Source organism: Morone saxatilis, unplaced genomic scaffold, assembly GCF_004916995.1.
Source record: "Morone saxatilis isolate NCDOM2014 unplaced genomic scaffold, NCSU_SB_2.0 Contig1, whole genome shotgun sequence".
NCBI lineage: Eukaryota > Metazoa > Chordata > Actinopteri > Moronidae > Morone > Morone saxatilis.
The window spans coordinates 15,377,446-15,393,988 of record NW_023339651.1 but is presented as its reverse complement, the minus strand read 5'-3'; the positions used below and the strand labels follow the sequence as shown (position 1 = coordinate 15,393,988).

At 40.1% G+C, this 16,543-nt stretch overlaps 1 protein-coding gene across 2 annotated transcripts; it reads left to right on the top strand.

The window, feature by feature from the left end:
- Positions 1–5,114: 5,114 nt before the first annotated feature.
- On the top strand, positions 5,115–16,204 carry tefa (TEF transcription factor, PAR bZIP family member a). Of its 2 annotated transcripts, none has more exons than XM_035659629.1 (5): positions 5,115–5,351; positions 11,067–11,456; positions 12,192–12,412; positions 13,217–13,428; positions 14,081–16,204. In XM_035659629.1, the coding sequence occupies exons 1-5, from the start codon at positions 5,276–5,278 to the stop codon at positions 14,100–14,102; spliced, it is 921 nt and encodes a 306-aa protein (XP_035515522.1). In that variant the 5' UTR covers positions 5,115–5,275; the 3' UTR covers positions 14,103–16,204. The 2 variants fall into 2 exon arrangements, with proteins under 2 accessions (XP_035515522.1, XP_035515516.1); XM_035659623.1 differs by lacking the exon at positions 5,115–5,351 and adding an exon at positions 9,547–9,926.
- Positions 16,205–16,543: the final 339 nt, after the last annotated feature.

Genomic DNA, 16,543 nt, shown 5'->3' with positions numbered 1-16,543 from the left:
TTCAGTTGAAACTGGGGTATTTATTTTACTGAAAACCAATCATGTCCCCACCGCCTTCAAATGGAAACCTGTGTTCCTCATATGCATCCAAGTGTTATGTTCCTGATAGCTAACGGTAGCCCCTAAGATTAACCCTTTCACTATGGGAAGACCTGCTAGCTTTAGACAGGGAAACAATTCGCACCCCATATTGTGCCTATAAACAAATACATCAACATATGTGACACACAAACGCGCACACACACACACACACACACACAGGCAGAATATCTGTTGCCATCTTATTCTAGCCTTTAATGTGGATGGAGACAAGATGGAGGTATGTCTATATTCAGATACATATACAGACATATTATACATATTTACAAATAATGCTATATTACTAATAATAATTGATAACTTAGCGGTTAAGCTTAATAAATATATAACCTGAGAACCTGTATTGATTACATAGGAGAACTTCTTGTTATTGAGGTATTGCTATATGACATGTATCGCTGAACTAGATGACTATAGTGAACTTTTTTTTTTTTTGGGTCATTTTTCCTTCTGTGCGGGTTGTTCCAGACATGGTATGAATGAAGGCTGCAGCAGAGATTGATTTTAAGTTTAATGCTGAATGTGTAGAAATGGACTAGACTGAGGGTTACATCTTTACACTGAGCAGGGGGCTAGAAATCCAGTGAGTAACTACCCAGTAACTACCCAGCTTGAGAGGTTTTCTTTTAGTGCAGCAGCTGAACTGGATGTACAGAATATGGAAATGTTCCTGTTCTGCAATGTGTAAATTAAAATTTAAAGGTGCTGCACTTTTATATTTTAAGTATGAAATCTAATTTTCCTGTCCAGAGTGACCTCGACTCAGTGCTTAAAATCACCAAACGGCTTGAATTCCCCAAAATACTTACTGAAGATCATTATGGTCAATTAGAGCAAATTGTTAAAGGAGGGAAGTGCTGAGAACAGAAATGTACCGATAGAGATCTTCAAAACACAGCATAGTCTAGCTCAGTGAATAAATAGAAAAGGGTCCTAAAACTTGACTTCATGCCTCACTAGATTTTAGACAAACACATTTAAAATGCAGATCCCGGGTCAGTTTTGCTGATCACTCAGCAGCGGTTTTGGGGATTGCTGGTAATGAGCCCTTGTCTGGAACAACTCAGGTAATAGCTTCTTTGAGGGATCGTATTACTACTACTCCTAGTATTATGATGAATATGATGACGATAATGATTGCTATCTATTGACTATTTCTATTTCTTCTCTATATGCTATTGATATATGTATGTTAATTGCAATGTATAACTCTCTTTATATATGTATCCATGTATGAATATAATAATTGACAGTAAATATGCGTCTGTGTATGCAGCAGTGCACAGCTCTGTCTGGGAGGCAGTGAGCAGGAAACGTCCAGCTTTAATGTAAGGCTGTTGAGTTTTTAATGCTACAGGTGGCGACGTCACTTATCAGCTACCAACAGCTGGAGGTTATCTGTAGTACGAGACATTTTACGTAGTACGGCAGACCTGCTGTTTGTTGGCCTTGGGGGGGAAAAAAAAAAAAAAAAATAGTTGATGATTGAAGTTTACAGTGTATATATACTGTTAGCTGTTTGCCCTTTGCTGTGTTGGTCCTACAAACAGAGCTCGCTGCTCACTGCCTGTGCTGTGCGTTTTTGTTTAAATTGATTCACCAGGCAAAGACAGATCTGGAAACAAAAGCATACATAGTAGCCTATATACTCCCGTATAGCGCCTTATTCGATATACTACACCTATAAGATGATACATACCCCTATTGTATAATCCTGCTTACTATATACAGTATATGATACCTGATACCTATTATAATATTAGACACCCTTATAAGGTAATTTAGATAAGAGATGGTGGAGCTGTTTTTTTTTTTTTTTTCTTTCTGTGGCTGTGGAAAAGTTTGCTGTGGTCAGTAAAGTGTTTCCATCTTGTTTTTTAGGGTGTTCGGAGAGTGCTGCACACTCAAATGCTCCTCATCATTCAATTATTGTCATATCAGGATATTTGCAAAGCAGCTGGAATTAAAAATGTACTTGGTAAATCTTAATTTTGTCTGAAAAAGCTGTCGGTGGTAAAGAACCCAAAGTTGAAATTTAATTTTAAAATTCCAGTTGGCTTCATTCATTCATAAAATTTTGAATATGGCTGGCATTTTTATACACATTAGTGAGTGAAAAGTCGGGGAAAAAATGTCCATCCATTTTTAAATCCCTGCCTTGTAAGACACGTTGGAGTAAACTGTAAAATAAAATTTAAAAATAAAGCAGCAGAGCAGTTGCGGACAGGCTCCTCCTTACATTGTTGGAGAACGGCCAGCGTTAATTATGTAACTGACGCACAGAAAAAAAAGAAAGAAAACTGGATAGCTGTACTGCATGTTCTGTGTGTGTGTTGTCAGAAGCAGGGGAATCATGACACAAACTCAAGGAGAGACAAGTTTCTGCTACTGTATCTGTACACGTGACAGATCTCACGTACAAATTCGTCTACATTAGCTCAGGTTTTCTGTCTTAAACTTGTTTACCCGTCTGACAAAAGTGTCTTTTGTCTTAATCTGACTTGTAGATCAGTCCTGGTTATTACATCCTGCTGCGGTTTAATGAAATGACACGGTTCTTAACTGTGAGATAAGTTTCTGCTCAACAGATATCCACGTGGCACATGTTGCCTTTCCCCTCTTGACCCCCAATACAGTTTGTGTCATTTGATCCCCAGCACCAACACACACCCACACAGCCACAAAAGAATCTTAATTTATCGGTTTTCAATCAGTTAGAAATGATTGGTTATTTGGATTGTTTTCAACAACTCGGATGAGGGAACCAGGGTTGTAAGAAGTGGAAAAAACAAGGCCTCTTTTTGTACTGTATTTTTACATTTCGTTTTGTTTCGTTTTATCTTCTTGACTTTGTTTTCTCTTTTCTCCTCCCTGGTTGGACATTCATGATCACATAAGTGGACCAAATCTCTTGAAAGCATTTAATAAACAGACTGTTTTAGAAAAAAATAGTTGTATGTGTTAATTGATGCACAGAATTCACATTATAGGACCCTGACATGAAATGTTACTGATATTATTACAACAATTATTCATCTTGAGTTCAGTTTGTGAATGTTATTCTAAACACTATAGTCCAAAGTTTAATGTGAAGCCTGACTTAGACAAATAGTGCTTATATATGGAAAACATTTGTAAACTATAGACTTAAGGAATCTCTTAACAGCTGCTTTGGACAGTAGAAATTATTAAAACAAGCAAAAACAATTTCAGTGTCCAAATGTGCCCAAATGAGATTTACTAATAAACTCATACACGGTCGGTTTATGGGTCAAATCATAAATACCCCTAGTGGTATCTACCTATGCACATATACTGCACATACACCAAATGTATGTGGACAGCTGGCCATCACACCCATATGTACTCTAGACTTTCCACACTGGAGCCTGGACAGTGATGGTGGTTTGGGGAGTGATGTTGGGCGGTAAGGTGCGGGGGAGGTCTGTGCAGACCAGTCAAATACACAGAACTAAGTGTCCACATACTACTGGCCATTTAGTGTAGCTTTTGGGTTTATCCTCAAATTCTCTGTTTAAAATCCTAATAATCCACAGACCAATGGTAGAAGCAGCCTTGCACGTGTAAATGCACTGCAACACAAACACAATACACAGGCTGCTCTTCAGTCTGGGTACCGACTGTCGGATTTTGTGCATTTTGTTTAACTTACTTTTTTTTTCTGGGGTCATGTTGCCCAGTTCTCGGGTTAGAGTTACAGGATTAGGGCATTTAGGACCCTGGGAACATAAAGCCCTCTGTTTTCTCATGAGCTGTCAGACTTTCTCGTGCCGGCTCGCTGGTATGTCTTTCAGGCAAATGAGTAGTTATTAATGTGTTTAACTTCACCTGTGCTCTCCCTGCTCCGACACGTCTGACATAGCACGTGTGTCCTCTTTATACACGTGCATTATGCTATGTAAAAGTAAATCATCCATGGTGGACGATTAAAAAATAAAATTCTAGTTGGGACTTGAAATCCATGATTGCTTAACCCATAAGAACCCAGACCCATTTCTCCTTGAATGAAAATGATGGGGGATATACCACAGAACAAGTGGAAATTCAGAACATATTTTCTTTTTTTTTCTTTTTTTTAAATTGCTCAATATTTTGTTTGTTACATATAAGTCACACTGGGGCGTTTATGGTAAATAAATATCTTTATTAACTACCTAAATAATTTCATAAATAAAAATCATTTTGTGTTATTATTTCTCAAATATACTTCTAAATTGAAACAACAGGAGCATATATTAATCCTAAATAATGGCAAACAGTGAAATTAATTGAGTGGACTATTACCTTTTGTTATTGTGACACAGACAAACTGGACTATTTAAAGCATTAGAATTGTTGAATGGGGTTTAAAACTTACCTTAGTAACAAAAAACAGCTTTGGTGAATTTAGCTACTTTGATTCTGTCATTTGTCATTTCAGTCACACCCCCAAAAACCACTTTGGAGAGACACTTGCTGTCGGCAGTCATATGACCACCACAACCACGGATGTTTTGGTATATTGTCATTAGCGGACTTAATGAGTTAAGGTCAAGCATAAAGCTGTATATGAAAGATTCAGGACATTTAAAGTGTTTGTGGTTCTTATAACCATCTTGTTCCCTATACATTGAGTGTTCCTGTGCGCCCTACAGCCTCACTTTAATTGAATATCTGTAATTTATTGGTGATATTTTCACTTTTTAACACTCCTTTTCGTGTAGACAGCCGAGTCGGGAGGAGCTACAGGTGGTGTGAGTAACTGATTATTTTATATTGTTTTATTACCCGCCGCGTTACATAATAACGGCCTACTTTTAAGGTCTCCACCTTTTCTTTTTTCTTTTTTACTTTAGATAATCTCGACGTTGCTCGTGATTGGCTGTGACTGCTGTGACGGAGCAACCAATCGGCGCTCGATCCGTAGATTCCTTGAGGAACGCGGGCTTCTGATTGGCTGCGCCGAAGCTGAAGGGGCGGATCCGCGTTAAGTAACTGCTCCAGAGTTCGTAGTGTGTGACCCGTGTGAGGTTTGATATTCCCAGCACTTTGTAGGAGCTGTCAGGCCCGTGTAAGCCTCAGTCGGCCTCCTCAGCTGCTTCTGCTCCTACTAACTGTGACCTGCTGACAGCTCTCAAACATCTGTCCACCTATTTGCTATTTAAAGGGGGAAAACATGACTACAGAGATCCCGGAGATCTTCAGGGCTCTTCTGGAGCATCCATTCACTCTCCCGAACTTTGATGAGAATGGTAAGTGGCTGTCAAATCAAACAGTAAAGTGTGTTTTGTTTGAGTTTTTGATTCAAGTTACATGCAGCACCGTGACTCAAGAGTTTGTTTTGTTTTTTGTTCGAAGAAGAGGAATGAACAGTTTCTGTGTATCAGCAAAAAACTGCGTGTTTGTTGCGTAATCCCTGTCAGCTGAGTTGAAGTGGTGACTGTGCCAGAGGCTGGACTGCAGGGATCTGCTGTTGCCTGGCTTTAGTTGTAATCCAAAGGTTAGCAGAGTGAATCATAAGCAGTGTTTAGGGTTTTCAGTATTTTGTCAGCACCTTTTCAAAATAAAACCATCTTTAGTAGCCGTGGAGTCTGGAGAGACATAAAGTAAGATACACTTTATTAATTGCACAAATAAACAACTTCATTTGCTGCAGAAGCTCAAGAGTCAAAAGTAAAAGGAAAATAGTTACTGAAAATACAATATAAATACAAACTATATTCACATTTTACTTATACACATGAAAATAATGAGTTTACTTATTGCTCTGTAATACACACATGGTGTGTGTAGCATTGTGTGTGTATGTGTTTGTTTGTGTGTATATATCTGTAAATTAATCATTTGAGGAAATTCACAGGATAGTTGCACAGTATAAATATAAAGAATATATAAATTAAATTATATAAAGGATATGCATATGAATAATGTGTATAATGTATAATATGTTTATAAATTATAAGTATATATGTTAATATAATATGTATAAATATGAATCAGTAGGATATCTAACGTAAGATAAATAGTGCAAAGTAATGTAGGTATATCAAGGTGGAGCAGGGAAATATAGCTATATATATATAGGCTATATATATATATATATGCGATCTAAGCATTTTTGGGAACTCATCATATTATAATACAGCCTATTTAAAATGTCTTTATGGCCCTTAACTGACAAGTTACACACAAATGATATATCTGTCTGCTGTAGCTGAGTGAGGTGAACAGTGAATCTCACCTGCTTTACCTTTTATATCTATGTTTTTTAGACCAACACCCCAAACTCAGCTAAGTATTGTTTAAAAGCTACAATAAATGTCCACAGAGTGAAAGTGATTTGTTTGCATAGTGGGGAAAAAACAACATTTACTCCCAGCAGGGCCTCTCTTTGCTGCATCTGTGTTAAACAAATGTTACAAGTTGATCAGATAAAAGACAACAATGCACCCAGTGTGGATGAGCACAACATTACGGTCCTGTAATTGTGCTTCTGTTTGATGTTTTAGTACTGAGGGAACCTTTTCTTCGAATCTAACTGATGGTGAAGGTAGCTGATATAACCCAGTGTGTGTGGATCTGTGTTTGTGACCTGCTTTCATCTGATGTGTGTGTGTGTGTGTGTGTGTGTAAAGAGGTTTGTAGATTCCTGATTAAATCACTAGATGGCTCTGTCTTCCTTATCTGGTTCCTGTTTTGATAAAATCGGGTTAGAGTTTAGTAATATCATTACATTGAGAGGTGTACTGTTGCTGCTGGCCCCATTTAGCAGGATTTCACACACATCTCAGTACGTTGCAGGACTTTTTTGTTTTTATGGGAGCCCCATGAAACGTTTATTTAATGACATGTCAATCATCATTTTCTCTCCTCTCTATTACACTTGCTACTATCCTACAGATAAAATAACACGGTAATAATAATGAGGTGCTTTGACGATTATAGATTAATAATGCAGTAGTTTAGTTGCAACATATTTAAATTGTGCACAAACTATTATAGAGTGTCTCTGATGGTCATACAAACGTGGAAGTGAAGTATAATTTTTGGTTGAACTGCTCCTTTAATGCAATAATTAGATCAAAGAATAACATCATACATTCTGTTGACCATGATCATAACCTGCAGAGACAGTGTAACTGTCAGTCAGCCCAAATTAACACTGACCATAATTACAGTGAATGTGTGGCACATGAAACACACATAAGAGTGACCAGGAGTGTGTGTGTGTGTGTGTGTGTGTGTATGTGTGTTGATCCAGGACCCTCAACATGCAAGAATTTACTGTGTTGGCTTCAAAGTCATCCCTTCTATATTTTTAGATTGTGTTAACTGTATAACACTTGTGGAAAAACACTTAACATAATGTACTTTGAGGCAGATTTCTTTATGTATATGATCTCACACAGGCTCAATATCTGTTTCCCTCTGAGTGTTTTCACTGTGTAAGATAAAGAACACACATAATCAATTAAAAAATAGTTAAAGCAGAATGTTCCTAAGTTTGTACATTTATGGCTGTACAGTATAAGTATATAAATCTGGTCAAAGTGACGTAGCTTTTCAGCATATTCATTTTGTTCCAAACTGCAGAGTCATGCTGGCGACAAAGCTTGTTTTTTCAGATAAATCGATTTCCCTTTTATCTTTGCCAGACAGGGAAATCGCACTGTAGACAGATTAAATTAAACTTTAGATTAAAGAGGTTGTGTCTGCTGCTGTGTCCGGCCATATCTGCACCTGTGGGCAAAGTGGGTGTATGTAGAACAGCAGGGTGACAGGATGTTTCTGTCACTCACAGAACATGCCCGTGTCAAAGTGGAGTGGAAGTGGTTTTCTGTAGACCTTGTTCTTGAGTCCTGGCACAGATACTCTTAAACACAGCGACTGCTAACTTTGTTAGTCTATAATAATATAGGTGTGTCTTGTTTTTGTGATCCAGACTGCAGCATAGAATTCATTGTGTAGAAATGTGCAATGGACACTCAAGTGAGAGGTTCACGGTGGCATTTAAGTATTCTTTTGATAATGGTGGAGGTTTTAAATGAGGCATTGTGGTGCTTTAATAGGTGATGTAGAAGCTGGTGAACCGGTGTGAACCTAACACTGTAGCAGCTGACTTTGACGGCTGACAATGTTGTGCCAAAAACAGATTCTGTGTGACACATGCAAGCAACATGGGAGGAGAACGCCACTGCTGGAACACCCTGGGCTAGATAGTGTGCACCTTTTGCAACTCATACTGATTTTGGTGCAGAAGCAGACTGAGAGAACACTGGATGATGTGTGATCCTCTATTTAAATGTATTCAACCGTCAAAGACAACAGGATGTGCTTGCATTAGAACCATGTTTTATTGAAGCTCAAATGGACGTACATCCTGTTTTTGTTTGGCAGTACATTCTGTACTTCTTGATTTGATGACAAAAGAAAAATAAATTCAGTGAGCGGGGTTTAGTTTCAGCTTGTATCTACGAAACACATATCAACATCAGTATGAACCAGACGAATAAGCACAACAAGCAGTTTACTAATGGCTGAAGGGGAGAGGGCAGATGTATCAGCCACTGACCCAGTGCTGTATGTTCTGTGCTGTTGTTGGGGTAACTCAGCATTAGGACTCTAGTGTTACAGGCAGATCTCTGCCCTTGGGACTCATGCTGGGCTGCAGCAGTGCACCCAGAAGTAATGTAACTTAAACCTCATGGTGCTTATTCAGTATGGCCAATTACACTTTTACGAGGCTGCAGCCCGCCCATCATTCCTGCGTGTGAACACACTGAGTGATTTTCCACTGAACCTGTAGGTTAGATATGTAAGAGCGGCAGCTGCACATGTTTCTGCATGTGAGCGGAGCAGCAGTAAAGAAGCACCAGTGGGAGATACATTAACCATATTTGTACTTATTGAACATAATTTTGCCACTAGTTGGGATAGTTAATCAAGTTAAAAATGGTAGCTCTTTAATATATATGTCTGAAGTTGATGTGATGGCACTGCAGAGACATTATTTAACTAATCATCCCTTATGGAAAGCTGTAAAGCGTGTATTGGCATATGTCAGTGTATATAATATTAACCTTTATTAAACCTACATAAGACAACAAACCTTAATGGACAACAACAACACCGGATTGGGTCCATTGAAATGGATCCAGGTCAGGCTGCACAGATATATGTGTTATATGTGTTTTTTTTGTTTTTTTTAGTTAATGTTACATATATAACTCGGGCAACCAATGAGAGCTCAGCTAGGTGCAACATGACAACCGCGATTGGCTCCTCGCTATATCCCCCGCCCCCATATTTAATAGCTTAGTTCATATTCATAAGGAGAGTGCAAGGCCCGCCAATCGGCCCCGCGGGAGGGCGGGGCTAGACGGCCCGCCCCGCCCATTTTCAACTACGTCAACCGTGCTTCGTTCAGGACCAGTAGGAACTTTTGGTGGTCGACAACGTCCTTTGACGAGGTGCATTTTGTTCTCAACACCAAAACCCTCCGGATCACTTCACTTTCCGAGGAAGTGAGCTAACGCAGCGAGCTGCCGGGAATGTATTGACGGTCGCAGTCACACATTAGCGTGGATTTTGTGTATTTTAAACGATTATTTAGAGTGAGGGTCGGCGGTGAGACCGGCTGGATAGCTTACTGACGTTATCGAGCAAACAGGACAACTGGGGAACTTCTGTGTCAACGAGGCTGAAAATGTCAGGAGAGCCACTTATCATCACAATGGAAACAGCCACGGGGGCCCCCAGTTCTTTCCCCGTGGTTTTGAAGAAAATAATGGAAATGCCTCCGCCGAATATACTGGACGGCGACGACGGTAAATGCAGTACATTCACGGAGGGGAAGCAGCGATGTAGGGTAAAAACGAGCTCAGCCGAAAAAGACCGAAAGCTTTTAAGTGGGGGAAAAATAACGGTGTCATAACAGTGTAACCGACACGGATACCTCATTGGTGTTGTTTTGAATAACTTATATACACAGGTCTCTCTTATAACGATGGGAGAGAAGCTTTCTGAAGCGCCAGGAAGAAGCAGTTGTGTTGAAATAAACAACCCCAAATCGGTCACCACGGTAAAATAGGTTTACCGATTGTTGTTATTGATCTCTGTAAGACTTGTGTTATGGAAACGGATCACCTCTTGAAAGAGTCTGCGGTTCAGTTTTAAATAGTGAGGCGGGTTGAGGGACACTGTGGCCCGCCTCAACACGCAGACGTTTCTAGACGCCCCTCGGTTTAAATGCGGTTTTGTTGACGGAAAGTTCCTCCTTTCCTTTCCAGTTGCAATGATTTAGTGTTTAGTTGCCAGCATGAGTTCTGAATACAAGGAAGTCTATATTATTGTGTATATAATATTGTGTCTGATGTTTATGAAGGAAGGTTCTTACTGTGTTCTCCAGAAAACATTTCAGCATGGTCATAAAACTTGCATTGGATAAATCCTAAGTTAGTGTGCACTTTTAGTGGTTTAGAGTGCTCATACAGTATTTATGAACAGTAAATGTTTCTGTACAATATGAATGTGCAGTAAAGGACTTCTTTACATGGATCCAATCAAAAGATTTCCATATCTGCTGTAAGTGAACAATGATGTGGCTGATATCCCGACGGACAGATGAACCTCAGCAAACATCGGCTGGATGCAGTGTTTTCTTTAGCAGTTTGCAGATGAGAATTTCATTAGCAGCTGTGGAAGCAGTGAGGTTGTGAAAAGCTGCAATAAAAACTTGGGGTTTGGTGCTCATTTCTGTATGGGGTTTCTCAGGAGAGGAAAAATAAATCCTGTCATACTTCCTGAAAAACAGTAAACTTTCAATTGTGCTTTACTTCAGCAGTTTTCCTGTTGGCCTCTATGCGATTAGACCAAAACTCATGACGGACGTGTTCACACATTTCCCAAAGCTGTCTCGTCTATATCTAAACGTGTGTCTTCCCTGTGTATCCTTTCTTGTGCTTCAGACACCGACAAAGAAAAGCTGTGTCTGGGAGATGATGTTGACCTGGGTGGAGGAGGCAGCGATATGGGTCCTTCAGCCGCCCTGACCCCCGCTATCTGGGAGAAAACCATTCCCTATGACGGTGAAAACTTCCACCTGGAGTACATGGACCTCGAGGAGTTCCTCATGGAGAACGGCATCCCCACCTTGCCAGACGTGGACTCTCCAAAGGGCAGCCCAGAAGGAAGCTCCATGAAAACAGGGACAGTAAAGGCCGCACAGAAAAAGGTTACAAAGCCAGCAAGCGTGTCCCCAGTGGCCCTGCTGCCCATTCAGGAACTGGACAAGTGTGAGCAGGAAGTGGTGATCCTCACCAAGTGCGACTCTGATATCATCTGCGATGTTACTACAGGTGAGTGGAGGCTGGAGGATCAGCGACTGCAGTGTTTCACTAAACTGTTGCTGAGTGTGCTTTACAAGGCAGAAAACCAGATGTTCAGGTTAAGTGAGGTGACTCTAAACAAGTTGACGTGACAGTTTACCATGTTATTCAGATCTACATTTAGAAAGCTATTGACCCAATTAGAATATTAAAATATGCTGGCATCAATGAAAGAGCGCCTCAGCACTACAGCCTTCAAATCGAATACCAATGCTTTTAACCTGGCTGCTGTTCACTTTTTCTACTGAACACCGGTTACCTCAGAAATCTTTGCATCTGGTTTCCATATTGAAATTATGTAGATTTATTTCGCTCTGCCACGAATGTGAGACAAACCTGATATGCTGAAGTGATCCTGAAACAAGCCACGGGTGGTGAAGGTTGATGGGACGACAGAAATAGCTGCTGGAGCCCCTGCATAGCAAACATAGTAGAGTTAACTATGGGATGATCAGCAGTCGGTACGTGTGAGAACACTCACCCACCCTGCATACATAGCAGGACAAGAGGCCTTGGTGCAGATCACCTGTAAACCAGCAGCACCTCTTATTTCACCAAATACACTGATGATAGATAGAGCTGGCCGATTCCCTGTGAAGCCACAAAGTAAAGCATAGAAAAGATCTTAAATTACCCAACAACTTCCATAAGTTTCTTTAAAAAATGGGTGCTGACAGCTCTCATGTTCCTCTTCTGTCTGCTCAGAGGTGATCACCGAGACAGACAGAGCGACGCCCGAGCCCATCAGCCCCGATGAGATCGAGGTGGATGTCAACTACGAGCCAGATCCCACTGACCTGGTCCTGTCCAGTGTGCCTGGAGGCGAGCTGTTTGACCCCCGCAAACACAAGTTCTCTGAGGAGGAGCTCAAGCCACAACCTATGATCAAAAAGGCCAAGAAGGTGTTTGTGCCTGAAGAACAGAAGGTATGCTGGGAGGGAGACAACAGGGGGCTCAACAGGGCTTCAATATTTAGAGTTGCACACTCAAGCTTTTATAATAATTAACTTAACATTTGAAAACGTATGCTGTTTTTCCAGAATTTCTTACTGAGTGAAAACAGCAAAATAAACTCCACTTCTAATAACAGGTGTACAGCTGTATGTTGGAAGAACTTCATGTTCTAATGAGTGGTGTCTATAATCATGTTATGGTGTAATATTGATTTGTAGTTTGGACACTATGATACAAAAAATGTCTTGCAGTGTAAGTCAACCACATAGCGAGTAATTAGAATGGTTTAAAATGGCAACTTTTATAATACATTATGATCATTTCCCATGTGCCACTGACTCATATTTACTTAATACTCTGATACTTAGAATAGGGATTGTTTATCAACCTCGAGGCATGCAGACAAAAATCTTACAAATTTGATATCAACTTCCCAGTGCACAGTGGTGTAAGACAGTACACATTTGAGCCACAGCAGTTCTGGCGACTCACAATGACTCAGCAGTCACATAATCATCAAATTGATGTTTTCCTTCCCCCCCCGAGTCCGCCTGAGACCAGTGTTTTGTTTACATGCACAAAAGAGCCTTGCTGTCGGCCGTACTATACACATAGCTGATGTCAGAATTGAGCTAATATGTTGATGAAGAGCTATACAAGGCTGTTTGACCGGGTTACCGTAGTAACCAAAGTCAGAAAGCACCGTAGGGTCTGGTGTTGTGTTTCTTTGACTGCGTCCAACCGTGCTGCTCCTTTTTTTTTCTCCACCTCTCCAGGATGACAAGTACTGGCAGAGAAGGAAGAAGAACAACGTGGCTGCCAAACGCTCACGTGACGCCCGCAGGTTGAAGGAGAACCAGATCACCGTCCGAGCAGCCTTCCTGGAGCGCGAGAACGCGGCGCTGCGGACGGAGGTCGCAGAGCTGCGGAAGGATTGCAGCTGCTACAAGAACGTTGCGAGTCGCTACGAAGCCAAATTTGGGCCGCTGTAAGGGACCACGAAAAGCAAATACACCAAACCTTGGACATTCATATTGACAGTATCAGTCACTTTGTTTTCACACGTCAGCTTAGAGGCCGACGGATACTAAACCCACTGTACTGCTGAGAAGACAGGGTTTAACTGTTACAGAGGGGGTTAGCCACGGGGGAGGAGGAAGAGGGTGGGAAAGAGAGGCACATTTGTTAAATCTGAGCGGGCAGTCCATCTGAAAAGGTAGACCCCCTCCTGACCAGAGGTGGGTCAGACACCGCCTGGGTAGAAATTAGTCTCATGTAAATGTGGGTTCAGTAAACTGGCGCCACGCAATCCTGTATGAAAATGAGACAGATGGAGGAGTGTGAACTGTTACATGTTATAACTGCAGTTATATGGACTGATGTACAAATACAGTGACGCATTACTCAGCCTTTATGTCCAATATTCTACTTTACAATATGAATAGTTTATACTTCAACCTCTTGATTCACTGATTGACCCACAGTGGCATTATACATCAGAGCTCATCTATTTGGTACAAAAACAAAACCATGTGATCTTGTGAATGGTGTTCTCGCTGTTTTAATGTTGACCTCTCTCCTTCCTTCTCCACCCCTCCTCCTCCTCCTCCTCCTCCATTCTTGTTCTCTTCTCTTTCAAGTGAGGTGGAAGAAGACCAATAGGCAGCACTTGATTTATTCATTTGTTTTTCTGAGGAATAAATAAATCAAACCACTGGGGATGGTATGTGAAAACGCTAGAATCGATCAGACGAAGAAGAGGAGGAGAGCGTGTGTGAGGGTGTGATGTTGCCATGGAGATACAATAGCATGTAAAGACCTGATAGGGTTTTTATTTCTTTTATTTGTTATTTTTTTAATGAATTCTATTTACCATCTGTGTGAGATGAGTGCGAGCGGATATTAAAGTGCTTCTTCCGTACACTTCTTTTATCAAGTGTACTTTTACGATGTTTTGTATGCCTTTGGCCGAATGAGATCATTTGTGACGTTTATTTTGGAGAAACTATGGGATTTATTTTAATTTTTTAAAACAAAATAGCTAACACTTTAGTAGCAATTGCAATAGCTTAGACTAAATCTGTTGGTCGTTATTATAGTATTGTAGAAATAAACTGATTTGCAGGTTGCTTCCAGTTATTTCCACGTTTAAGTTTAAGACCCACCCACATTTTTATTTTCAAATTTATATTATGTGGCAGATTACGTGAAGAGCTGGGCTTTTCTACGCCCACAGAAACTTTTGACTGTGACATTTCCAATAATTTAAGCTTCTTCAGGGGATTGCAGTGACGTGGCAAAAAACAAAACAAAAAACAGGCGGCCACGTTCACTTATCTTCATGTACAAGTACTCACGACCAGCAGCAGAGAGCTGTACATAAACGTCTCCATGTGTCAATGTACGTCTCTCACAGTCGCTCCTGTGCCGTTTTTGTCACAGAGTAGGACGCCCTGCTTCCCTCCCTGCAGGTGCTCAACGTTGGCTCGTCCATTTCCGCCAGTAACGCTTCAGAAGTGTTGTGTGTAGAATCCACTGATGCATGTACTGTAAATAGTTGTAGCCTAACATACTTTCTATACGTCAGACTCGGATACAGTGCAAGTTAAATTTTTGAACTACTGTCAAGTTTTAGATACATATCAAGCAATTACAATGCAATTGTACATTTATTGCCTGAATATAAGAGATCACATCTTCATCATAATGAGTGATTAATGTCTCAGAATCTGTGTTAAAAGGCAGACTGCTGAATGCTAACAGGGCTTTAATTAGTGACTCTCCAAAGGCAGTTGGAGGTGAAGTGTGCTGGCATCAGCTGTGAGGCCAATATGAAGCATGTTGGCTGCTGGTTAAACTTAAAAGAATCACAATATATTGCTTGAAATGAACAATCAGTTATTCAAAAACTTGACTGGGAGTGTATGTGCATTTAGATTGTAACTGTGCTGCTGGACACATTTATCAGTCTGTTCTTTCTGAGGCTTGTAGGCTGGCACTGTCTGTTGCCAACGGATGTTTTATAATTGTTTTTTTTTTTGACAGACCAGGAAGCATCAATAGGTGCAGACTGTATTGGGGCTTTCATCAACAAGGAACCCCCAGAACTCGCCATTTCAATGCAGTGTGCAGTCTGACAGTTTACAGGGGAGGCGCTTCTGTGTAACAACCCAAATTAGAGTTGTGACTTAAACCAGGGTTATTTTACTGTCCGGTTCTGACAAAAATGGGAAACTGTTATTTTGTTATTTTGCTGCTGTGCTTCCATCCATAAATATGGTGAGTTTTTACCGAAAGGATTCAATGTTCATTGTCTTTTTTTAGGGAAAGGGTTTCCATGTATGAAGAATGTTCAAGCAGAAAATACTAGTAAGTTTAAACCTTTTTATAGGTTATTTTTTTATCATTACAACCTGCAGTACATACAGCTGTCTGTTCTTACATTGTGCTTTTTTTTGTTCACGTTAACAGACATGTTTAATCTTTGTTGACCTTTATCACGAGATCTCTGAAGTGTAATTTTTAGAGTAATTCTGAGCTTCCTGACTGGTTTTAATAATTTTCTAATGCTTTCTGCTATAATACAGGTTGCATCTGCCTTCTATCTGGAACAGGTCAATTTGTTAACTTTGAGGGGTTGTTTTTAACCTTCCTGGTTCCGTCTTTGTATTTCTTTGTAAAGAAACATCATGGCATTTTGAGTGTGGCTACTTTTTGTGTCTTGTATATACAGTATGTATAAATAAAGCCTTGTTGAGAACATCTGTAAGTGTTGAGCTCTTTCCTTTTCTAGATGTTTCTTTAGATTTTATCATGGAAAAGTGAATTTAGAAGACCTAATATACATAATTAAAGCTCAGATCCACAGTGAAGTCCAATGGTTCAGTGAGTTAACTCTGACTCAGTAACTCTGACTAGTATAGAAATATGAATACCAGACTACCTTCTGATTATATATAATATATAAATTAGTATTTGATTGTATTCTAGTGTTTACATTTCTTCTATTGTCTTTTGATTTGCATCAAAGTGTAAATAAAATGTCTCAAGACAAAACCATTGAATTAAAACAGTTTCAATATAATTTATGGGTTCTGTTTGTG